The following is a 26,586-nucleotide window of genomic DNA, read 5'->3' as shown; positions in this document are numbered from 1 at the left end:
GAAAGTGTACGCCATTCATCATTTACTCTAGCCACTGATGGCAGCAATGAAGACATCAGCAAGCTGTTCCTGATCATTGTCTGATAATTTGGTGACAGCAAAAGTAAAGTGATCACCTTGTTGCTGTCAGTCCCAACCAGTATAGAAAATGCTAATGGACGTAATATTTTTCAGCTTCTGAATTCAGATGTGGAGGCTTTTGGCTTTTGAAAATGACAATGCTTCTCTCATGATAGGCTTGCATAAGGGTGTTGTGCCATTTATTCAAGAGCAACATCCATCTGTTTTTCTTGTGAGTTACCTATGTCTCTTGTGCACATTGTGGCTGAGAGACATATTAAGTGCCTGCCCATCACCATAGATGAACTCCTAACTGACATCTGCTATTATCTTGACCAGAGCATAGAGCATCACCAGGAGCTCATCATGTGTCAGAAGCTGTGTGATGTATAAATCAATGAATCTATAAGATATTGAAGCATGCAAGCAAATGCTGGCTGTCGCTTGACCTGGGTCTACTCCACTCATCCCACAGAGGTAAATACTGACCATGTTCTTCCGGACTGAGGCAGCAAAATTGGAAGGAGTTCATTCTAGGGGCACCAGGTGCAAAGCTATGAATGTCAGTCTACATGGTCTTCCTTTGCAGCAACCTAAAACTGACACAGATGATGCTAAGTCTTGTGCTAAGGTGAGAAGCCAGCAAGACAAGACTGTAAGTGACAACCTAGTGAAAATCAAGATGGGCCGTGCAGAGCAGAAATCAGCTATATTAGCAACAATCAAAAGTGAACCTGGAGTAGTGGTGACCTACAGCCCGTTATCAAAGGTGAAACTGGGCATTGCAGCAAAACAAAAATCATCCAAAAAGCATTGCGACTGCAAGCATACTGATCAGGTTGTTGATGCCAAACATGACAAAGCAAATAAACTGACATCAAATGCCATCACTGTGCCAAAAACAAGTTACAGAATTGGGCATTGAAAGTCGTGATTGTATAAGACATTTGCTGATTTCTTCACAAATGAAAACTTACTGCCTGTTTTTAGACTAAACAATCCCGATCTCTGACAAACTGAACATTGCAAAAAGAGGACCTTCTGATTAACACAATAAGATAACAGTTATTTAGTCTGCTGAAAGAACATCTTGTCATATTCGTCAAGTCCTTGGTGATGATAGAATCAAAGTGCCTGACAACTATAGAGTACAACCTCACTTCTAATCAGAAAGACAACAAGGATATTATGACTGGATCCAAGACACGTGACTATCAGACATAACTCAGAGTGGAAGCAATCAAGTCCTGCTTCTGCTTTAGAGAACACAGCAAGGCTGACAGACAGAGAGTTGAAGCTGTTCTTCTATTCACTTGAGAAGTGTGCACATATGTAGTGAGGAAACTGCTGCTGCTTGATCCTGAACTATTACATTAGAACCTCACTCAGAGTTATGAACACCAGAGTTACGAACTGACTAGTCAGCCACACACCTCATTTAGAGCCAGAAGTACACAATCAAGCAGCTGCAGAGAACAGAAAAAAAGCAAATACAGTACAGTTACTGTTAAATGTAAACTACTAAAAAAAAAGGGAAAGCAGCATTTTTCTTCTGCATAAAAGTGTTTCCAATCTGTGTTAAGGCAATGTTCAGTTGTAAACTTTTGAAAGAACCACCATAACGGTTTTTTCCGAGTTTTGAACATTTCAGAGTTACGAACAATCTCCATTCCGAGTGTTCGTAACTCTGAGGTTTTACTGCACATGCAGAAATAGCTGAAATTGCGCTCAGAATGACGACTGCATATTATGATATTGTGTTTTTCATGCAGTGGTTTCTGCATCTGCTGAAGGATCAGTCGCAGCAAGACACACTACAGAAGCTGTTCGATTGGTACCAGATTGATGACATGCCATCTGTTCTGGTATGCACCAGTTGTGATGAACAATGGCATACCATATCACAGATAATGGATGTCCATGGCAAAACAGTATAGAATGTTCTGGCTCAGGTAATGAAAACAATCCCTGTAATTCCTCAAAGCAACTCTGACTGAGGATTTTCTGTTGTGTGCAAGAAACAAATGGAGTTCAGACCAAATCTTGGTGATAAAGGTTTGGAATCACTGATGATCACTAAAGTGGACTCACTTGGTCAACCCTTCCCTTGAGAAATCTGGCAAAGTATTCCTGTGAAAGAACAAGCAAGGAACCTGCTTGCAAAGGAGTGAGGATGTGGCCAATATCATGGTCAGACCTGGCCATGGTTAGTGACGTTATTAAATAAAATGTTATCTCAGTTTGTACCACTGTTATTAATCTAACTAGCAGAGAAGTGCATCTAAAATGCACTGCAAGCATTTAACGCACTGCCCCATACTCACCTTTGTTTGGCATTGCACCTTTGGGAGTTGCCACTAGTCCAAGCAGCCTCCCTAATTCCCTGCTAATTTTTTTTCATATACATCCCTAAAAGTCTCAGAACAAGATTGGTATAGCTGATAACGGACTTCCATATTCAGCATGTCTCACTGGTTTTCATATCAAATTTGTTCCATTTTCAAGAAACAATATGTTTTTCCAAATCCAGCATCTTCCTGGGCTTTGGCAGTTAAATTGTGGTCTTTACATCTTGTGCATCATCACCAGTAATATATTTTCTGCAGGTAAAATGATGCTCTCAGCTACATCTGTGCAACCACATTAGTCATAGGACTGGAAGAGACCTTGAGAGATCATTTAGTCCAGTCCCCTGCACTTATGGGAGGACTAAGTATTATCTAGAGCATCCCTGTCAGGTGTTTGTCTAACCTGCTCTTAAAAATCTCTAATGATGGAGATTCCACAACGTCTGTAGGCAGTTTATTCTGGTGCTTAATTACCCTGAAAGTAATTAGAAAGTTTTCCCTAATGTCCAACCTAAACCTCCCTTGCTGCAATTTAAGCCTATTGCTTCTTGTCCTGTCCTCAGAGGTTAAAGAGAACAATTTTTCTCCCTCCTCCTTGTAATAATCTTTTATATACTTGAAAACTGTTATCATGTCCCTTTTCAGTCTTCTCTTCTCCAGACTAAACAAACCCAGTTTTTTCAATCTTCCCTGATAGGTCATGTTTTGTAGACATGTTATCATTTTTGTTGCTCTTCTCTGGACTTTCTCCAGTTTGTCCACATCTTTCCTGAAATGTGGTGCTGAAAACTGGACACAGTACTCCATTTGAGGCCTAATCACTGTGTAATAGAGCGGAAGAATTACTGCTCGTGTCTTGCTTACGACACTCCTGCTAATACATCCCAGAATGATGATTGCTTTTTTTGCAATAGTGTTACACTGTTGACTCATGGTTAACTTGTGTTTCATTATGATCCCTAGATCCTTTTCCCCAATACTCCTTCCTAGGCAATTATTTCCCATTTTGTATGTATTAACTGATTATTACTTTCCAAGTGGAGTACTTTGCATTTGTCCGTCTTGAATTTCATGCTGTTTCCTTCAGACCATTTCTCCAGTTTGTCTAGATTGTTTTGAATGTTAATCCTATCTGCCAAAGCACTTACAACCTTTCCCAGCTTGGTATCGTCTGCAAATTTTATAAGTGTATTCTTTATGCCATTATCTAAATCACTGATGTAGATATTGAACACAACCATATCCAAAACTGATCTCCACAGCACCTCACTCGTTATGCCCTTCCAGCTTGACTGTGAATCACATAACTACGCTCTTGGAATGGTTTTCCAACCCAATTATGCACCCACCTTGTAGTAGCTCCATCTAGGTTATATTTCCCTTCTTTGTTTATGAGACGGTCATACAAGATACATACATCTTACTAAAGTCAAGATGTACCACATCTATTGCTTCCCTCCATCCACAAGGCTTGTTAACCTGTTAAAGAAAGCTATTAGGTTGGTTTGGCATTATTTGTTCTTGACAAATCCATGCTGACTGTTTCTTATTACCTTATTATCTTCTAGGTATTTGCAAATTGATTGCATAATTATTTGCTCCATTATCTTTCCAGGAACTGAAGTTAAACTGACTGGTCTGTAGTTCCCCGGGTTGTCATTATTTCCCTTTTATAGCTTGCACAGATATCACCAAAAGGTATAATCTGAAGGTGTTTGAGTTGCCTGGGTGTATCTGATGGCTTAATTCAGGTTTCAGAGCCGTTATTAATGATGCTGATCCATAGAAAGAACCTAGACTGACCATTAGAGCTCAGAGTTTGTTGGCACCCAGTGGGGGGGGGGGGGGAATCTTTTTACTTGCAGAGATAGCAAATTTGCTCGGACATCGAGACACAATGAATATGGAGCTCTTCAATGCCATTTTTAGTTACTAAAAGTACAGTTTTACTTTAATACCTCTGTGCATTGCTGCATTGTTATATGTTACTGTAGTACTTAGATGCCCCAGTCAAGGGTGAGGATCCCATTGTGCTAGGTGCAGTACACTCACAAAACAAAAGGATAGTCCCTGCCACAAAGAACTTTCTTAGGATTATTATTTGTTTCATGAACACATATGATTGGGCTATGCGAAGAAATAATAATCATCCTTTACACTTTTGTGGTGTTTTTGTCTGTAGATGTCAAAGATCTTTATTAACATTAATAAATTGAGTTTCATAAGATCCTTGTGAGACTAATATGTAGTGTCCTAATTTTATAGATGGGGTAAATTCAGGCACAGGAAGATTATATGATTTGTCCTGCATCACTCAGGAGGTCTGTGTCAGAGCTGGGAATCAGACTTAAGTCTCCTGACTCTGACCTCTACCTTAACTGCAGAACTATCCCTTTTCCCTACTTTAAGACCTACTAGACAGGTTTATTTTACAAATCTAGATTAATTATGTGATTGTATTGAAATATTCCAAACACTGTAATAAATTTATCATATTATACAGCTAAATTGACATATTAGAGGCACCAAGAAAACTGGTGCAAGAGACATGCCACTAGCAAATACTTTCTTCACATACTGTATATCAAAAGTTCTCATCTGTCATCAGCTGACCTAAATTCATGAGGAATTTCCTTCCATTAGAATATGTGAACTACACAGTTTTAGATATCACTCCAACTGTAGTGAGACTAAGTAAGGAGAATGTGGAAAGGTCCAATGCTTTCCTATGAATAGAAATTTTCTTTTGTATGTGACGATGCAAAAAAGTATAAGCAACTTTTGTGAGAGGAAAATTATATTAAATTAAAAGTGATGCAATAATTCAGCATTTGTAATTTTAAGAGGATCAGAAGAGTATAAAAAAATCTTACCAATAACAAACATGACTAATTGTAGTACATTTAAAAGTATGGAAAAAGTAAAGAGTATACATGGAAGTAATTAACTAATTTAAAATTCCTACAATCAATAACGCATTAATTTGAATGTTACCATTAAGCACCCAGTCTTACTGAGTAAAAAAGCTTATCTAAATCTAACTGCAGTAGTATAGTATAACTGTGTAAATGGCTGGAATATCTTTCTCTGTAAAGGTATTCTTTTAAGAAACTCAAAGAAAATACATTGTCTTAATTCAAAAGAAATAATAGCCTGTTACAAATTCCCAGGGAATAGTATTACATTTTGTAAACAAACACAGTGTTCTAAACTTAAGTAAGTTGCTTTGGGTGCCATGTAACATTCTTTTTATTCTGCAGCAATGATAACTTTGTGGTGTTGGTGGATTTAATGTTGTTAATAAACCTTTACTAAAAAGATCTTATTCTGTGTATATGCAAAGGAGGGGAGGAGGGAAAAATACCTGAAATTTCTTTGCAAGATTCTCTTACAGCAGTGTGCTGCTAGTGGAGCACAATTTCATTGGACAATGTGCTCACATTGTATATTGATTATATTAATCCATCCCAATTTTTCACCATAGTCTAGTAACCAGTAGAGACATTGGTACAAAGATACCTCCTTTTCACCTAGACTAATTGTGACTGACCTTCTGGGCTCTTTCTAGAATTTCTGTAAAGGGTTTTCTCTCTTCTCAGGTCTACTGTATTAATATTTCTTATATTGCTGAAAGTCTACAAAGTCAGCATGTTGCCCTTCACCATTGTAAGAAGTCTTCTGTATCAAGCCTGAGTTACTTAAGGTGAGTGATACATTCTTCCCTGAGCAAGTCCACGGGAGGCATTGTGGCCTAGTGGATAGACTGGGACTCAGAAGACCAGCGTTCTAGTCTCAACTCTGCCCTTGGTCTCCTGGATGACTTTGGGCAGGTCACTTCACTTCCCTATGACTCAGTTTTCTCACTTGTATGGGGATAATGATACCTACCTCCTTTGTAAAGCACTTTGAGATCTACTAATGAAAAGCACTATATAAGAACACGGTATTATAGATATCTGAGTATACAAAAAAATTAAAATTTTGATTAAAACTTTTTCAGAGTGGAGTTTATCTCCAGAGAAGGAAATGATTTTGTATACTGTATTTCCCCATGTATAAGACGCTCCCATGTATAAGACGCACCTTAATTTTGGGGCCCGAAATTTGAAAAAAAATGTATTACGGTACATCACCGGCAAAGCTTCGCAGGGGTGGGAGGAAGGGCCCATTTGGCGGCAGCGGCGGCGGCGCACGTACCACCCGGCCCTGGGGTAAGTACCACTGTATAAGACGCACCCAGTTTTTAGACCCCAAATTTTTCGAAAAAAGGTGCGTCTTATACATGGAGAAATACGGTAAGTAGGAAGGCCGTAGGTGCTGTACTGGGATGAGTATATATTTAATTATCAATAGACAGCTTCTTATCTCATGTTCACATATACTTGTGCTGAAAAATGTGGGCCATGATTCTTCTCTCTTACACTAGTGTAAATCAGAATTAAACTAGTTGAGTTCAATGGAGTTACATGGGTGTAAAAATAACATAACTGAGAGGAAAAGGCCAAGTGTTTCTAACTTTTTAGTAGGGCTGCCAAGCAATTAAAAAATGGCCATTAATCATGCAATTAAAATTAATCACACCGTTGAACAATAATAGAATACCATTTATTTAAATATTTTTGGATGTTTTCTCCATTTTCAAAAATATTGATTTCAATTACAACACAATACAAAGTGTACAGTGCTCAGTTTATTTTCAATGACAAATATTTGCATTGTAAAAAACAAACAATAGTATTTAATTCATCTCATAGAAATAGTGTAGTGCAATCTCTCTATCATGAAAGATAAACTTATAACTGTAGAATTATGTAAAAAGAAAACTGTGGTCAAAAATAAAACAATGTAAAACTTTAGTGCTTACAAGTCCATTCAATAGTACTACTTGTTCAGCCAATCGCTAAAACAAAAATTGGATTACATTTACAGGAGATAATGCTGCTCACTTCGTTTACGGTGTCACGTGAATGTGAGAACAGGTGTTCGCATAGCTCTGTTGTAGCCAACGTTGTACAGTATTTATGTACCAGATATACCAAACATTTGTATACTCCTTCATGATTCAACCACCATTCCAGAGGACATGCTTCTGTGCTAATGACAGGTTCTGCTCGATAACGATCCAAAGCAGTGTGGACTGATGCAAGTTCATTTTCATCATCTGAGTCAGATGCCACCAACAGAAGGCTAATTTTCTTTTTTAGTGGTTTGGGTTCTGTAATTTCTGCATTGGAATATTGCTCTTTTAAGACTTCTGACAGCATGTTCCACACCTCGTCGTTCTCAGATTTTGGAAGGCAGTTCAGATTCCTAAATCTGAGGTCAAGTGTTATAGCTATCTTTAGAAATCTCACATTGGAACCTTTTTTGCATTTTGTCATATCTGTTGTGAAAGTGTTCTTAAATCAAACAACATATGCTGGGTTGTCAAATGGTCATCTGAGACTGCCATTTCATGAAATATATGGTAGAATGTGGGTAAAACCACAAAGCAGGAGACATAAAATTCTCATCCAAAGCATTCAGACACAAATTTAATTAATGCATTGTTTTTTTAATGAGCGTGGAAGCTAGTCCTCTGGAATCATGGCCAAAGCATGAAGGAACATATGAATGTTTAGCATATCTGGCACATAAATACCTTGCAACGTCGGCTACAACAGTGCCATGCAAATGCCTTTCAGGTGACATTGTAAACATGAAGGAGCAGCATTATCTCCCATAAATGTAAACAAACTTGTTTATCTTAGCGATTGGCTGAACAAGAAGTAGGACTGAGTGGACTTGTAGGCTCTAAAGGTTTACAGTGTTTTAGTACAATGTAACCAAAAAAAAAAAAAAAAATCTACATTTGTAAGGTGCATTTTCACAATAGATTGCCCTACAGTACTTATACAAGGTGAACTGAAAAATCCTATTTCTTTTGTTTGTTTTTTACAGTGCAAATATTTAATAAAAAATAGAGAGCACTGTACACTTTGTATTCTGTGTGGTAATTTAAATCAATATATTTGAAAATGTAAAAAACATCCAAAAATACTTTAAATTGGTATTCTATTGTTTAACAATGCAATTAAAACTGCGATTAATTGCAATTAATTTTTAAATTAAGTTAACTGTGATTACTTGACAGCCTTACTTTTTAGAGGTTTAGGGCCTATATCCTTTCACTTTTAGGTTCAATTCAGTGTGTAAGAGGATTGTTTTAACTATGAAACCAATGTTCAGATTGATGCATGCTGTTGAATTTGCTGGATGCAGGTCAAAATCATAGCTGGAGAACCTTCTTGTTCTTGTACTCTTAACTGATCTTTTCCCACTGATTTTAATGTATACAAATATAAATGGGACTAACTTGTTGACATGGTACTAATGCAAGGGAATGCATATCATTTTCATTTTTCTTGCCTGTAGTACAGGTCATGTATTAGTCTGATCTCAGGGACAATACTGTCATACCACTGGTTGTGCATGTTTTTCACCAACTTTACCATCACCTTGTTAGTGGCAAGGGTTGGGGGAAGTCTTAATTCTCCAGGACAGAAGAAACAACCTCAGATGGCTTAGACTTTTCATGAGTTGAAGAAAACATGTTTTTGTGGAGCTTACCTTCCAGTGTTACCCTAAAACTCTGGGACCCACAAAGCCCTACGCTGATTTGGGTGTACTAACAATAGCATTCGCAGCCTTCTATAAGCTGGTAATTACTGTGGTCTGCCCTAAGGGATTTACAAGGGTTTACCAGGGGTTCCCATTTACAATCACTGAGAAACTTTATAGACTTGCCTGCCTCGGTTTACCCTTGAGAGGACATGGATACAGCCCTCTGCTCAAAGGATTGACACCTGAACAGCAAAGTTTTTGAAAACAAATGTCTCTTTATTAATTACTAATTCTAATACAGTTAGTTTTTAATTGAAAGTCATACAGTAAAACACAGAAATAAGTGTTTAGTACGGTACAGAATACTATAAATTATACAGGATAGGAATTCTAAACTTGCAATACAGCATTCACAACACAATATGGTTTTTCTTTTAGCATTAGCTATACTGTTAAGAATACTTAATTGCAGCGTGGTATAGTACACGTACAAAATAACAGTATATTACATAATGAAATCTTGCATACATATGTATAAATCCTTAGCACACTAATATTCAGAACTTATTACAATGTAGCAGGTAACACATACAGTAACATTACAGTAATATACTTAACACTACTACTAATACTATTATAAACAAACATTCTATGAGTGCTGGCCAGACAATCATAGAATGGGTGGGGAGATCATTGAAACTGCAGGCATCCAGCTTTATTTAGTTATTCCCATACATTGTTGTTATTGAGGAAAGATCACACTTACTCCTCCTTGATTTAATCCCTCTGATTCATCTGGGGTCCTTCTGTTCTGTCAAGGAGCTGCTGCTAGCTGCTGCCCAGGTCTTCTGCTGCTGCCCAGGTTGTCTTCTGCACTTACAATCACCCACAGGCATGCCTGCAAGTTCTCTGCCTTATATACCGTTTTTCTGACCTTTAGAGATCCTTGCTGATTGGTTGCTTTCTTCATGTCAGTCAACACCGCCTTCCCACCTAGGGGTGAGATCATGTTGAGCCAATCAGTTATCCACTATGCTAATCAAGATCAGACCTCCCCCTGATTCTCCTATCTAGTGATATTATCCTTAACCAATCCAGCTATCTGGTATACTAATGAGCTTCACTTGTTTACTCCAAACCTGACTCCACCCTGCTCCGCCCTCTCACTTAGGAACCTCTCTTCTCAAATATCAGGAGTGAACTATATCTCACCCCATCCTGCCTTCTTGCTCTTGGTCAGCTTCTCAATACCTCCATTTTGCTTTCTACTCCCTCTCTATCTGATGACATCATCAGCCACCATTTTGATTTCTATCTAAAGCTTACTCTAAACTATCATTAATTATAGTTAGTTTTAAATTTAAGGTTTCTGATAAGTATATTACTATTCATGACTAATCATTATAATACCATTGCCACTTTTGTTTTGATTAAAGCAGATAAAACCTTTGCCAGTTTTGCCCCTCTCTGCCTGCATTTTCCAGCTGTATGGCTGTATAATTAAATACTGTCTCTGATGCTGAGCATTTTATATGAATTAGAGAAGCTTAAAAATTTCTTGTCACCAGATGAATAGAAATAAATGAATTTTTTGAAAAAATAAAAATAAGATTTTTTAACTTAAATAGGATTTTTTGAGTTTATTTGGTATACGTTTTTAAAAAATAAATCTGTTTTAAATGAAATATGAATTGAATAGAAAATATGTTAATGACTAAATGTATTATAATCTCTTAAAACATTTAAATAAAAAATAAATATTCTGAATCCATGAGCTTCTATTAAAAACTTTGAGTTTAAGGCTGCTTTTCTATATAAAGAAATGTTTTTCCCCAGATTCTAACTTCTGAGATCAAGCTTTATAATTATGGCAAAATAGGTCATGTACTGTATTAAGGGCTTGTTTTGTTTAATTAAAATAAATTGTATTTACTGTGTTGTGTGTTTAATTAAATTCTAGTTGCCTTCCTAATGCAGCTTAACACACATCATGAGCAAAAACTTAATTATCTAGTAAATAAGTAATATTTACAATTTTCTAACATACTAAAAATGTACAATTAATTTATACAAATTTGAAAATATTAAGCTATATAATTGCTTAAATAAATTTAAATAGTACACTAAGATGTACCAAATCTAAAGTAAAGGCTGTATTTAGTTGTCAATCAATATGTTTTAATGGTTATATCAACCAATGAGAATTCATCCTTCTTTAGAAAATTAATAAGTACAAATGGAAAAGTCCATTTAAATTGAGGTTTTCCACTGATTTAAATAGCCTTAGTTAAATCAATCCAGCCTGGTTTAATATCCAAAGATAGGATATTCAGTCAATATCGTATCTTTTAGAGAAAGGAAAGTTGTTTACCTGTAATTCTGGTTCTCTGCAGAGTCTAGTTTCATACTTGCCCATCTTTTCAGAATAAGGCTGAGCTTTATTTATCATTTATATTTCGGTATAATTTATGCTTTTAAATTAAAGAGTTGCTTGCTTCTGTTAATCAGAGATTTGTGCACAAAACACCCCTACTGGTGGTTTAAAGAGCTGGATCTCAGGCAGGATCTCTCTCTCGCCCTCTCCAGTCTCATGGTGAGACCCAGTCCTGTCAAATTCTACCTCCAAAGAAACCAAATTACAAGTAAGTAATTTCCCTTTACTCTAATCAAATGGTTTGCAAAAAACCTCAATAAACAACCCCAGTCGCTCCCCCCCACCTTTCTCAATCCCTATCATCTATCTAGATTCAAATTGTTCCTTCTGAAGAACTGTCTATCCCATGAGAGGAAATGAAAAAAAAAAGACTATATCTGTTTTCTCTTCTGCTTCTTGATTTAGGGTAAAAACAAACAAAAAGAAAACCAGTCTCTCTCTACAGTCTCATTCTGTGTGGGCTCAGTGTACTCATCAGACACCTTTATTAGCTTTTTCAGTGTTTTGGGCATAATTGCTGGCGACAGAGTCTCACTTACTACTTGTGATTTTTCCTCAGTGAGATACAGTAGAAACTCAGAGTTATGAACACCAAAGTTACGAACTGACCAGTCACCCACACACCTCATTTGGAAACAGAAGTACACAATCAGGCAACTGCAGAAAGAGAGAGAGAAAAAAAGCAAATACAGTACAGTACTATGTTAAATGCAAACTACTATAAGAAAAAGGGAAAGCAACATTTTTCTTCTGCATAATAGTGTTTTAAAGCTATATTAAGGCAATGTTCAGTTGTAAACTTTGGAAGAACAGCCATAACGTTTTGTTCAGAGTTACGAATGTTTCAAAGTTACGAACAACCTCCATTCCTGAAGTGTTCATAACTCTGAGGTTCTACTGTAGTAAAAAAGCTTTAACCTTTGTTTTCTCATCTTTTGATGGTCAGCTCTGCATACAGACTCAGTTCTTGCTTCCATGCCTTGCAAGGCTTTTTGTCTGGAAATCCAGTATTCCAGTAGCCTGAGTCCTCTATGCTGCCTGTTTCCTCTGGTTCTAGTGCTGCTTTGTTTGCCTGTTAATCATACTCTCTTCCTTGCTATAGCTCTCACTAGACAGACTGCTGCCACTGTATGCCAGCTGCTCGATAATAACATAGACGTATTCCATGATTGTAAAACTAAAATCGCTCCTTATGAAGAAAACTAGTTACAGAGTTGCTGCAACTGCATTCCAGTCATGTGCAGACTGCCTGAATTACTTCCTCTTGTTGCCTCTTCCAAAGTCTTCCCTCCTGCAAATTATGCTCATTCCTCCAAGTTCCGTTTAGGTTGCCACATGACTTAAGGGGTTCTCCCTGGAAAGAAAGTAAAGTGGACTTAATATCTTTCATGCATGTATATTGGACTTTGGTCCTTGGGATCAGACACTCTGAGAGTTCAGTCCCACTTATCTTAGTGATACAATGGGAATCTTTATGGAAAGCTGAGGTAATTTAGAATCATTAGAAAAGTTGATTTATAATCCTGACCGCTGCCAGACACTAGAAATGAATGCAGATCACATGGCAAGTTGAAGAAGTTCATGAAGTACAGCAGGAGAAACTACCTCTTTGCTAGTGGTAGCTAGATGAGTTCTGGGTCATTAGTTGCCCTCTGTTGCCTCAGAGCTAGTTGCAGCTATTCTAGAGTGAGACGCTGAAGTGGAGCCAAGCTCTCTCAAATTGGAAGCAAAAAAGGCTACTTATATCTTTGTTCAACTGGATTATTGGACATTGACCAGAAGGGGTACCCTATGGTGATAAGCAAGAATTTCAGCTTTCTCTTCCCCAGTCAGCAACCCTTGGAAATTCCACAGCATCATCTGCATCAGGTGGAACATGGAATGGGTTGCAGTGCAGCACTAGCTTCAGAGAATCAGTGATCAGTGGACATCTAAATAAATCCCTAATGGAGGCTCATCTTCAAAATATTCCCGTTTTACCATTCTCGGTTAGTTCTTATGTTTTGCAGATAGATGGCAGCCTTTTTTTCTTTTCTGACTTTGATCATTATCATTTAATCTTACATATCTTCCCAGGCTCTCTCTAGATCATGGGAGTGATAATATTGGCTTTAGGGAAGAAGGCAATTCATTTATCTTTTTGTGGACAATTTGTCTCATCAGGGTTCTGTACAGATATAAAACTGAAACAAACATAAAGTGGTAATGGTTCTTGGAATATCTTAGATTCAAGACAAATAGGCACATGATGCCAGGGAAGTCAATCATAAGCCTGGGCTGAGAATGAATACAAGGTACAAGGTCTCATATTAAAAGAATGTTAACAGAAGATGAAGATTGCCATAAGGTAAAACAAGTGGTGTCACAGAAGCAAATATCCACTACCTATTGGAGCCTATTGTAAATTCTGGTCTTGTACAAAAGAATTCTGGACCACTGCCTATTATACCAAACCACTATATCTGGGTATCCTCTTCCCATCTTGTCCTATCTAATTCATTTGCAGATATCTAGATCCAGTTGTATAATCTCCATTCCCATATTGATGGATGAAGAGAAACAGATTTTTTTAAGGAATTTTCCTGATTCAATTCAGGGAATAGATACCAGAAAGGGAGAACACAGCAGCCACCAAATGGAACACAAATTATTTAGTGAGGTTTCAGAGTATTTCTCCTTCCATGGTAACTCACCTGTTCTGCTAGTGACAATAAAATGTCTGTGTTCAGCCCTATCCCAGAGAGAAATTCTTTTGTCCTGGGCCTAACAAAGTTTCTGATCTCTATGTGCACTGCCTGCCAAGACTTACTCCTCCAGGGCCAGACAGCTGATCAGCTGTGCGACAGCAGCCCTTGGGGGCCCAGATAGCCAATCAGCTGTGTGGCAGCAGCCCCTGGGCTGAAATCTACTCCAGCCCTGCCTCAGAAATCACAGAGGTCCCGGAAAGTCATAGAATCTGTGACCAAATCGTATCCTTAGTCATAAGGCAATTTGTTGAGCTGGTGATAATCTTCTTAGGGTCTGGAAACAGTAAATAAAGTAAAGTGCCTTTATATCAGGATCTTGGATATGAGATGGTGAACGACATTGTGCAAAGCTGGGCAGGGTCCCTGCTATAAGTCTTCCCATCTTTTCCATTGCTCCCTAGAGAAATACAAAAGATAGGAATGAGAGAATTGAGAGCTATGGCTCTTAGACTTGATTAACTTATCATTGGACATTTAGATGCCTCTGTCTCATAGAGAAGGACTGCTATTGCAAGACAAGTCCTCCACTTGGGACCAGATAAGTTTAAAATGAATATTTGGAAGATGTGATTATTGTTCTTGTGTACCCCCAAAAATAAGTCAACAAATCATTAGAATTTATTCTATTGGATGGTGCAAAGTTTATAGTTTAACTACTATTAAATCAGTAAAACATAGCCTTGGATTGTCATAGTCCAGGAGTACTTTATTGTGTCCAAACAAAAAAGTCAAGTCTCTGTAGTATGTTCTCAGCATGTTCAAGAAAAGCAAGTTTTGTACAAATTCCAACATTAAATGCTTCTTTAGCTCATCAGTCTTATTCCAACTTCACAAGGTCATAGAGCACATTTGTGCAACTTCATTCTGCTCCTTACAGCACCACACACATTGAATCCCTGCAGGAGGTGTCACTATACTTCCTGTCCATTAGAGTAGGCCTGCCAATGGCTACCAGCTTCGTCAGATGAGTTTTTTGTTTTGAAGCTGGGAGGTTACTCTAAGAAGACACAGTACAGTTTTCACAACTTTAATATTATTTGTTCCCTAAATAAACTCAAGAAATACTCCTCCTTTGGTTAAGCATCAAAGGGTAGGTCTACAATTTTGGTGGCGTGTAGAGTACAGACACTGTACATTTAGCGTGATATAAATAACACTGTAAAGACAGCGAGCCTCCAGTTAGGCAAGTAGAGTACAGATGCACCAGAACCCTAGAGAATATACCTTATATGTTTCTCTACACCTAGGCAGTGCCTTCCATGTTTACACTACTATTTTTAGCAGTGTAGTGCTCTGCACTACCAGAGCCTTTCACTTCTGGAGTGGAAGATTCCAGCAGCTGGATAAGGCTCCTGGTAAGAGGAGAGGCAGTGGTGAAATGCTCCAGTTGCTGGAGTCTTTCATTTCTGCCTCCCTGCTGCCAAAGCCTTTCATTGCTGTGTGTAGCTACACACCACAGTGTGGACACAGTCTGCCTTTCTCTGCAGCGTGCAGCTACCCGTACCCTAAATACCACAAGTGTAGACTAGACCAAAGTCAAGTTCTTAGGAGCACTGTCAATCTCAGGGCATAGTCATGTCTTGTATATTCAGATCTGCTAGACAGCCATTAGTTCACCAAGTTCCATATATTGATCATTCAGTCTTAGCCAATGTTATTTCCTTTATTTTGGCAGAAGTCTTCTCAACATCTTAGTGCCCAGGGGAAGATGGAGGAGATATTTATATAAGGTCTGTCTTAGTTTGGATGTCCATAATTAATGATCCTGCTTCCCACCCTGGAGGCAAATAGCTATGAACATTCCATTGTAATGGATCTATAGACCTTATCATGAAGAAGAATATGAAAATTTACCCATGTTTACCTGAACATTTCCTTTCTTTAAGTAATAAGATCTACAGATCTGGCCCACCCTGGAGACGAATGGATCATCTAGAATAGTGATGGAAACTGACATCCAAGGATAAGGGTTTGTTGTCATTAGATGGAATTTGCCGTTCTCTGCATTAGGAAAAATTGTGTTTTTCCATAGAGTGTATTTAAAACAATCTGTACTTTTAAGAAAGTAGATTTGAATTATCCTGGCTGTGGAAGTTATCTCAACTGGAGGGAATTCGGGGGAAGGATTCCCCTGCTGCCAGTGACTAACAGGTCTAATTCTGTCTCGAAGCTGCAAGCATTGTAACAGATTGTACAGATTAAAATTGTAACAGATCTGTGAACTCTGAAAAAGATTTGGGAGTCTTGGTGGGTAATCAGCTGAACATGAGCTGCCAGGGCAATGTTGTGGCCAAAAGGATTGATCTGATCCTTGGATACATAAACAGGGGAATCTCAAGTGAGAAGAGAGAGTTTATTTTATGTCAGTATTTGGCACTGATGAAACTGCTGCTGGAATATTGAGAGTGTTCAGTTCTGGAGTCCACAATTCAAGAAGGATGTTGATAAATTGGAGAGGATTCAGAGAAGAGCAATGAAAATGAGTAAAGGATACACTCAAGGAGCTCAATCTGTTTTGCTAACAAAGAGAAAGCTAAGGGGTAACTTTATTGCAATCTGTGAGTACCTACATGGGGAATGAATATTTGATAATGTGCTCTTCAGTCTAGAATTACATGATCCAATGGCTGGAAGTTGGAGCTTGACAAATTCAGACTGAAAATAAGGCATACGTTTTTTACATGTGAGGGTAATTAACCATTGGAACAATTTACAATAAGTCAGGTGAATTCTCCATCACTAGCAATTTTTAAATCAAGATTGCTCTAGGAATTATTTTGCTGAAGTTTTATGGCCTATCTTATACAGAAGGCTAGATGATCACAGTGATCCCTTCTGGCTTTGAAATCTAGGAATTTAAGTTCTACAAATAATACATACAAATAATAAATAGTTTAAGCAGTGGAATTGAGACTGCCTGAAATATTACTCTTAACTAATAATATATTATGCTTCCTATAAAACCTGGAAGGAAAATTGTTATAATTAAGAGAGAAAAATATATTTGCAGGAAAAATATATAGCAATCAAGGAAACATGGGATATTTGGTATAGAGAAACGATATAACGAGCAGATTCTGCATATTTTATTTTTTTTGTTCTGGCATTAACTAAAAATCATTTGTCATCTGAAAGACATTAAGTTTGTGGCCTGATCTTACTAAAAATCACTGTCTCCTTGTGATTTTCAGGGTCATATAGTCTCCTGCTGTTTTAAATTAATGTGATTATTATGGCTGTAAATTCATCCTCAGCTGGACTGTGGTACAAGGGGCCAAAAATGTGATATTGTGTCATTATAAAATCATATATATATTAAAATAATATGAAACTTCATTCAGTGGTGCTTAACAATCCTTTAATACCCACCAGAGTAATAACAAAACATAAATAAAGTTACCGTTTTCAAGATTTGGAACAGGGCTGTGTTTATATGTTCAGCTAGCTCAATGGGGACTTGAGCCTATTGGAGGTCTCTGGACACTATTGTAATATAAATACTGTAATTGGCTTTCCTTCCCCCAATAGATGGGTGTGGTTTGAGAAAGACTGGGGTAATGAAAAGTGAATCAAGTGTTCTTTTGGAATTAAGAGCTACCTATCACTGCTACAGGAGAAGCAGGTACTAGGAGAGGTTGCATTAAAGTTTTTGTTAGATTTTTGACAATGTGGTTTCACCTAATTTATTTGTAAACCCCTGATGCTACAATATGAAAATGTTTCATTTAAATAGTAATTTAGAGATTCTCCTGTTTATAAAAATTGCCTCAAATTTTTAAAGGAAATTGCTCTTTAAAAAATAACAATTTGAATTTGCTGTATGGTATCTGGCTCATCTTCAGTAATATTTTGGTAAAGTGTTTAGTGATCACTTTATCAACATCCGATGGAAGACAGATTTCAAGCTAGTGGGAGCTGTGAAAGTGCTGTCATAGAAATTGCTATGACAGAAATCCTGATTAGATGCTACATCTATGTTAGCCGATAGACCAGGTAAACAGGTTATGTCATCCTTTAGTAAGTACAATGTCTACATTTCAGTGTTTGGAACTGATGGTAGGAATTTCTAGGCTTAACCAGTCACTTTTACTCAGATGGTTCCATGCCAATGTATATGCTTCCTAAGGATATGGACCTACACTCACTGCAGGGGAATAATCTTTATATGGTGTGTGATAAGGTTTTTTTGTATAGGATTGGGAAAAGGAGATGGTTACAACAAACAGAATCCATTCCAGTTTTAAGAAAACTACTTTGATATCTTCTCTGAGATTTTGATATTTTCAGTTCGAGTACAAGTTAATTTTGTGTTCATATAGTTTTCGAGTCATGGGTTCAGACTTTCATATTGTAGTCTGTTCCTGTATGTTTTGGAGATGATGTGTGGCAGTTGTATTCTAGCAGTAAGTCTGTTAGCACTTAAAGTGGATCATTCCGGTATACATGTGGAGCTGGGCCTGAGAATCTGGTAACAAAAGTTACTGACTAAAATGTTACATTTCAGATACTAATCCAGATAGCTCACTCAACAGAATAAAGCTAATCCATTCCTTGTTAGAAATGCTGCCCACAGTCTTTGAAGGATGTAACAAATACCCCATGCCTAAGCTCCACAGGGTTCCTCGCTGCCTGAAAGTGCAGAACAACGGGAGTTCGACTGGGTGGTTCTGAGGCAAGTGGAGCAAGGATTAATTTTTCTTCCAGAAGGGAGAGGGAGTAACTTGAGGAGAATCATACTAAATGGGAACTTCTTGGTTTTCTAAATTCTAGATCAGGGTCAAATGTAATGGAAAAACAGAATCGGGTTTTGAGTGTGGCAGTCAGAGCAGAAGAAGTGGAATCCTGGGCTACCACAGCAAATCTTTCAATTGAAGAAATTCTATTGGCTCTGAAAATAAACTTGGGAACAAACCTGCTCTGACAGTGGGCGGATAGACCAAATTACTCAAGAGTTGTTTCCCTTCTATAATTTTTTTAGCAATTTTTTTCATTTAGACAGGGTCATTATGTTTATTTTTATTATTACTGTATTTATTTACAATTAGAAGACCAGTGGTTACTCAAAGGTGTTTTTATTAATTAGTTTTGATACTGTGTGGAAGAGTTTTTGAGTTTAAAGTGATCTATCAGGTCAGTATTCTATGTGTGTAGTTTGTATTTTTGCATTTATTATTTTTTTTAGATCTATGATGTATCTCCTATTGATGACTAAATCAAGGAGAAGTTCAGGATAATTTGGATAAAGTACCCTCTGCAGGACTAGATTCCATAGTTTAAACAGGTACACCAAAAATGTTGCTATTTGACTGGGAAAGTTTTAGACCTCTGAAGAAAGCAAACATTGAGGTATATCCTAGAACGCAAAATGTCTAGAACAGAATAGGCACGTATGAGAATTTGTAGCTAACACATATTCTTCGGTGACAATTTGGCAGAGTCAAGGCTGTGATTCAGCAAAACACATAAGCATATTCTTGAAGATTGAGCATCTTTTTGAATAAGGATGGATGTAAGCACTTGTTTAAGTGCTTTACTAAAAATGATGTCCAGGTGCACCTACCTTCAATGAGTACAGTAAATCAACCCCTCTAAAATAGGTCATCTGACTATGATCAGCATAGCAATTTAATGCAGCGGCTTGCCCTAGACCAGCAATACAATTTATTCAGATTTGGTGAAGAGTAGAAGAGACAGCAAGATAAATTCACTGCCTATTCTGGGGCTAGGGTAGACGGTTGCTGTGCAGCCCCCCTCCTGTGTCTCCTCCTTCAATCTATACACTGGAACAGTGACTGCAGTCCCTCAATGCAATGTGTATCAACTGAGGCTATTGGATCTGTGTAATCATGAGTCCTGCATTTTTTCCTTCATCACCTCTGAATATAAGTCTATATGGTATGAACACAAAGACCGTCTTTGCAATATTCAGGTAGTGCAGAGGATTCTCCTGAACAGCCACTCTGGGTAGCAATTCTCATTTTAAGAAGTGTGGAGGGCCTTGTATAGGCCTTCTTCACCAGGATGAATTTCACCCATTAAAATACTATAGATAGGCTCATTAATTTACCCCTCAAAAATCATATATCCTGATGTAACTAATTGTTATAATGCTTATCACAGAGCTATTATTATGAAATCTCATTACCTAATTTTAATACTTATTGGCAAATAAGACAGGACATTGGTGGATTAGTAGGAGTTTGGTGCTGCACAGTTCCATAAGTGTTCCATGACAGCAACAACAAAAATCGTAAACGAAGGGTTTAGTAACTAATGAAAAAAATGTGGGCTTTGTTTACATTTCCTTTGATCACTTTTTAAAACAAACATTCTTTGAACACTAGCCAACCAACTGGTCTACCTTACTTATTAAAATGTTTTCTTATTGGGTAGGATCCAAAGTCCTGTAATAGTTTAAACATACTGTGATCCATTGTTTATTATTTTATTATTTATCTATTTATTTATTACTGTCTAAAAATTTTTCACCACCAGTTTTAATCTGGCCCAAGTTAGTATTGTCCCAAATTAGTAAACATCTGATGGGTAATATTTAGGCTATCTGAAAAGAGATCATGGTGGTCTGTGTGAAGTAGTTGTGACTTGTAGGAGTACTGCAACAGACTGAACTTTATGTCTTGGCCCACATGACATGACATAGGTCATGGCATACAAAAGGTTGTACCCTGTCACATGCTAGGGGTCAGTATCCACTAACTCCAGTTGCTTCTGTTATTGCTTGAGTTCAGCACCTAGTGAATAAAGTCTATATCATGAAATTACCACCACATTTGGCACTAATTAACAGCCTTCTTAGCAGTCTTGTCAGCAAGGACAATGATTGGGTGGGCATGGACACTGAATACTCTTACTCCCAGAGATATTCCATTCAGGGCAGGTTTCCACATTGTGGAAAGTCTGCTGTACCACTATCCATACTGTTGTATGTACCTTGTAGCTAAACAGAGGAACTCATTCTCCACTGGTCACTTTCTTGCCCTTTTCATGAACACTAGTTTCAATGAAATCTTTGTTTCATGTTTTCATTTTAACTAGAGTATATTATTTTCAAATGAAAAACACGATTAACAAGAATTTCTTGAAAACTTTTCCTTCTGGTTTTCTAAGCCCTTTTTTATTGGGATGGAGTATTAGGGCATTTGTTAGAATTTTAGAAACATGGGTATTTTTATACTCTTGCAGTGTTTCAGACTCACAATATTTTTTAAAAGGTTCTCTTGAATCTCTCATTTCTGCTACCAACTTCTGAAGTTTTGCCCTTATCCAGTATGTCCACCACCTCCTATGTACTCACTGTTAATGGAGCTAAACTACAGATTGCTTTCAGAAAGATGGCCACCATATCCCCTTAACCTTTGTAGATAAATATGAGGCTTTACCCAACAAAGATGGATGACCTCTCCTATTGTTTCCAGTGGGTTGCAGTCAGGCTGCTATATGAGGACCAGATGGAGGCAGAGAATGTGGAGGTGCAGTGAATAACATGGGTGGTGGGCAGGGAAGAGAACATAAAGAAGGAGTGAGTTAAGCAGCTAAAGAACTGGTGGAACGTTGGAGGGCCAAGGGGCAGACTAGGGGAGGTGGGTCAAGAGGATGTATTGCAGCAGAGAGGGAGAATGAGATGGATAGCAGACTGATGCGAATATAAGGGGCAGATGGGAGACAGATGTAGGGAGTATGTGAGTAAGGCTGCTGTCTATCCTGTCTAGGAAGGGAGTAGGTTAGAGATGTGTAGGACAGCAACTCCCCACAAACCAAGGGTTAGGAAAGGGTGAGATGAGTGAATAGGGAGGGGTGTGTGTGGTGGGGGGGGGTGTTAAATTCTGACCTTGTGATGGTCACAGTTGGCTTCCTCCAAAGGTGTGGAAAAATCAGAAAGCAGGTAAAAAAATGTCATAAAAAATCATGATTTTTAAGCCAATTTAATTTTTTTAAGTATTTTATTTTGGGTTTAGTTCATGATTTTTAAATGCTTGTGATTAGCAATTCTGCTCTGGCCCTAGGCATGCTGCTTCTGGATGAAATATTGAATACCAAGTGTATAGTGTATCATACAATTTTAATTAAAATAGGGTTATAAATATTATTGTATGTAATAATATTTTTTTTTCTGTGTTAAATAAGAAATGAAGGGGGAAAAGACAGAAAATAGGGAATTAAATTCATTAGATAACTTTTAAGGAAATAGCTTTTCTTGCCCCAAAAGCTAAAGCAGTGGTTTCCAATCTTTTCTCTGCCGTGGTACACCTCAAGCTCCAGGAACCTCTTCTCCCCACTCCCAGACAGGGGGGGTGCAGAAAGGGAGTGGAGGGGCAGAGGAGCCAAACCATTGTTCACACAGAAGGGGAGGAGGAAAGAGAGGAAGATTGAACTCTGATTGGTTGCTCCCCCGCTGGAGGCGGTGCAGCAGTGAGGCAGACAGCCAATCAGAAGACGGTTCCCCCCCTTGTTCTCACATGTACTTTTTCAAAAAATTCCGTGGCGTACCTCTTTGGGCCTGATGGCACCCCATTGTGCCATGGCACATGGTTGGGAAACGCTGAGCTAAAGGACACTAATTAATGTAAACATTTTTTAAATTTCCTCACTTTTGATATTTTAAAATTTTCATACTAACTTGAAAACTGGATATATTTTACATTTCTCATTGTATGAAATATATCCGAAATAAGCTTTGTTGTGAGTATACATGTTATATCATCTTGTAAAAATAAGATACTAGATGTGATGGGTAGTGAAGTTTCATACTCAACACATTGAACGCAGCACAGATGCATTTGTGTACACACACATTATTTTACTGCTCTTCTAATGAAATATTGGTGATGACAAATTCAGATAGTAAAAATCTGAGCCCCTGCTGGGTGATATATTTTAAAGTAATTTACTGATTACTATTCTATCACTGCTATTTTGGCACAAAGAGGACATTATTTTCCCCTCTTATAACTTTAGAAACCACTGCTTTATGGAACATCTACAGATTAAAAAAAGATTCTCTTAATTCCCCTCCCACCCCAAGGTGAGATGTTAGCAAACTTTTTTCCCCTTCACATTGTATGTTTAGATATGTCTGATTAGAGTTCTAATCTTTTATAGGGGGAGGGAATGGCCCAAGATACTGCAGTCCCTAAGTTGAGCTTTGAGTATTGGCTGGATAAGACTGTTGAATGGGGTCAGACCACCACTTTGGAATCCCAGCAAGATGTCTGCCGTCACCTGCCTAAATTACAGGAGTTTCTACAGCAGATTTATGAATCCTTGAAACATATGGTGAGTAATTTAACTGGAAGAATGAACTGTTTTGAAGACTGCCTCAAACAATCTGCACCCCATGTTTCGACAAAACCAGAAAGCGAATGGTAGCAGAGAGGCGTGTGGTATTGACCTAATGTATTGCTGGATCAGAGAGGCAAATTGGGGAAACAGCCACAGGTAATGCAAACAGGAATGTGTTTCCTGTGTTCCTGATTTATTGTGAAAGGAGCTTTTTCTTCTTGATTGGTTATGTTGTCACATGAGATTTCCTAGCCAATTGAGTAGCCTCTTTTAAAAACTATTTAAAATAAACACAAATTTGATTCTTGTTGTCAGGTCATAAATTGGATTATTTAAAAGCCTTTACATGCAAAATTGTAACTGATTCCTTAAATCCTAAAGAGTCTGTTGACATGCTAAACCCAGTGCTGTGGCATATATAGTGATTTCCAGCACTATGGCCAGATCACTGGCAAATGTTACTAACTATTCTGGTTAGTGATTTTAGTATTGTATGTATTGGGGTTTTTTTTGTTTGTTTATTTTGTGAAGTCACCTAAGCTTTAGATGTTACATATTTTTCTTGTGACTTTTGTGTGCATTGAATCAACAGTGTTCAGTAATACTGTGTCAAACTGTGAGGTTAAGATGCTCTTTGCCTTATGAAAAGATTAACAAAAAAAGAAGTGTATTAATTTTTTTCCCTGAAGTTAAAGTGCATTTTTCAAATAATTTTTGGAGCTTTTAAGACAGTTATGAGAATTTTTTTTGTGTGTATATGTATATTTTAAGAAAAGATATATTTTATATGAGAATAAAAATGAAATCTATTTTTAAATGTTGCTACTTTGGTGAGTGATTTCTGAGGTTTGGCCTCAAATGGACCTTCTATATCTGGCTCCAGAAAGTCTAGGACCAGTCTTAAAGAGAGACAAATCTGAGGAATTTATTTCAGTAGCAGGAGACGGTTATTGTTTCTGCTACTTGCACATTATCTCAGCACACTACCATTTTTAAAGGCTTTCATTTATTAGATAGTAAAGCTACAAATACTTAAAAATAAGCCTGATTGCATAAGAGTATATATAAACCCCACTATCTATTACTTTTTTTTAGTGAAGCTGCTTTCTATTTGGTTAAATATTCTTTGTTTTTTTGGTAGGTCTGTTAAATTTTATATTGTGACTGACTAGTTTTGATGTTATTTACCATGCAGTAAGCAGGAGTAATAATAAGTAGATACTTATCTTTATGCAATAGCTATTATTAGTTTCTTCACAAACTCCATGGCATAATGTAAGAAAAGTGTAGGGATCAATAGAAATGCTTTAATTGTATTTTACTATCAGGAAATTTGTGTTATTTACAAATAATATAGTCTTCCTGACTACTCCACATGAGGAAAATGAAGTTAATTTTCCAACATAATTAAACATTACCCTAAGGGAAATACAGCTGAGCTTTAGCTGGCCTGGATGAAGTATTAAGTTACAGCTGTGGCCTGAAAGCTTTGCTTTTATTAAATATCTGAAAGACTTCTGCTCCCCAATGTGTACCTTTAGCAAAAGAGTTAATAATGTAATTTACAGTTATCTAGGTATTATTGATGTTCAGTGCATTATGTTTTTGTTTACAGAACTCCACTATTGCAATTCAGAGATTCCCTTTAATTGGTCAATTACTAGGAAGACTTTGTTGGAATCCCTTTGTTGTAGGATATGGTAAGAACTTGAAACTAACTTTCTTTAAGAACTTCTAGAATTTTCCTTTCAATTTTTAAAAAAAATTCTGGGCATATTCCTTGATTTTTCAGAAAAACATAGTACTGCAGATTATGTTATCATTGATCAGAATTACTATAGTAATTGTTCCATAATCATAACTCTGTTCTAAAATCCATCCATTCCTTCTCTTGAATAAGTAAGAGGTTCTTTAAGACATCTGCAAGATAAGGCGTCTCAGTGATCACCTGCTTCTTTTTTCTCTGAACCTTCCACAAAGTGTTCGAATGAATCATTCCTCATTGTAAAATTTTATCAGAAAGCGCTATCGTCTCTTCTCAACAGTTACTTAAAAATCCTTTGTAGGGTTTCTGGGTGCCTAACTCTCAGACTACTTCCACTATCCCCAGAGACTTATTTGAGGAAAGGCAAAACCTCTTCTTAGTAAAATGATCTCTGTTGTTGGCACTGCCCTTTCTCTCTTCAGTATTTATGATCACTACAATGTACTACAATTTAGAGGAGAGAGAGGTGTTCTTTGCTTCAAAATCTGAGAGCAGAGCTGCAAATCCTGCTAAACTAGTGGTACCCAAACTTTTTACTATTGTGCCCCCTCTTGCCCCTGTCTGCGCCCCCACCAGCTGGGGCTGGGAATGGGTTGCGGTCGGGGGCTGAGGCTGGGAGCGGGGGCTGAGGCTGGGAGTGGGGTGGGGGCTGACTGCAGACAGGCCAGGCGCCTGGGACCGAGTCTGGCACCTTGGCCAGAGGCAAAGACTGTGGATGGGACCTGGGTCCGGACCAGGGGCTGCGGTGGGGGGGGGGGCTGGAGCCCAGCAGCCGGGTGCTGTGGCAGCTGGGGGACCGTGGGGTCTGCGGTAGCTGGAGCTGGGAGTCGGGAACCAGGGATCAAGGCCAGTGCTGTGTCTGGGCACCAAGGTCGGGAGCTGGGGTTGTGACATGGCCAGGGACTGCCGTGGGGAGGCCAGGCTGGGAGCCTGGGAACTGGGAGCTGAGGCCGGGTTGGGTGCTGGGAGTTGAGGTTGGGGCTGCGGCTGGGGGGGCAGGACTAGAGCAGAGCTCTGGGCAGAGCAGGGTTAGCTGGTGCTCTCTCCCCACCCCCTGTGGAGGCTGGCCTGGGCCCTGCCGGCACTCCCCCCCAACATTCCTCCACACCCCCATGGGGGGCACGCCCCACAGTTTGGGGACCTCTGCACTAAATGATTGGGAATATTTGCATAGGCATGTCTTGCAGAATTCTCTCCTTGGCTAACTTTTAGATAAGCATATTGTAGAGATCCCCTGTGTCCCTCCTGATGCCAATCAAGATTCTTTACTAAATATGTTCAAGGACTATGTGTGCACCCAGAATATTAGTTACACAAGGTGGGTGAGGT

General features: G+C 38.1%; 1 protein-coding gene across 3 annotated transcripts in view; it reads left to right on the top strand.

The window, feature by feature from the left end:
• Nucleotides 1-26,586, top strand: part of FANCC (FA complementation group C) — a 135,846-nt gene that overhangs the window by 5,350 nt on the left and 103,910 nt on the right. For 2 of the 3 annotated variants that reach the window (XM_067568985.1, XM_067568984.1), the window contains exons 2-3: nt 23,313-23,486; nt 25,108-25,192. In XM_067568985.1, coding sequence (XP_067425086.1) covers nt 23,322-23,486; nt 25,108-25,192 — 250 coding nt within the window. In that variant the 5' untranslated portion in view covers nt 23,313-23,321. Of the gene's footprint in view, nt 1-23,312; nt 23,487-25,107; nt 25,193-26,586 lie in introns of those variants that run through there. The other variant, XM_067568983.1, reaches the window with a different exon arrangement.

Source organism: Emydura macquarii, unplaced genomic scaffold (genome assembly GCF_026122565.2).
Source record: "Emydura macquarii macquarii isolate MOO-44397 ecotype Brisbane River unplaced genomic scaffold, CSIRO-AGI_Emac_v2 contig_2897, whole genome shotgun sequence".
In the NCBI taxonomy this organism is placed as follows: Eukaryota; Metazoa; Chordata; order Testudines; family Chelidae; genus Emydura; species Emydura macquarii.
This window is presented reverse-complemented; position numbering and strand designations above follow the sequence as displayed.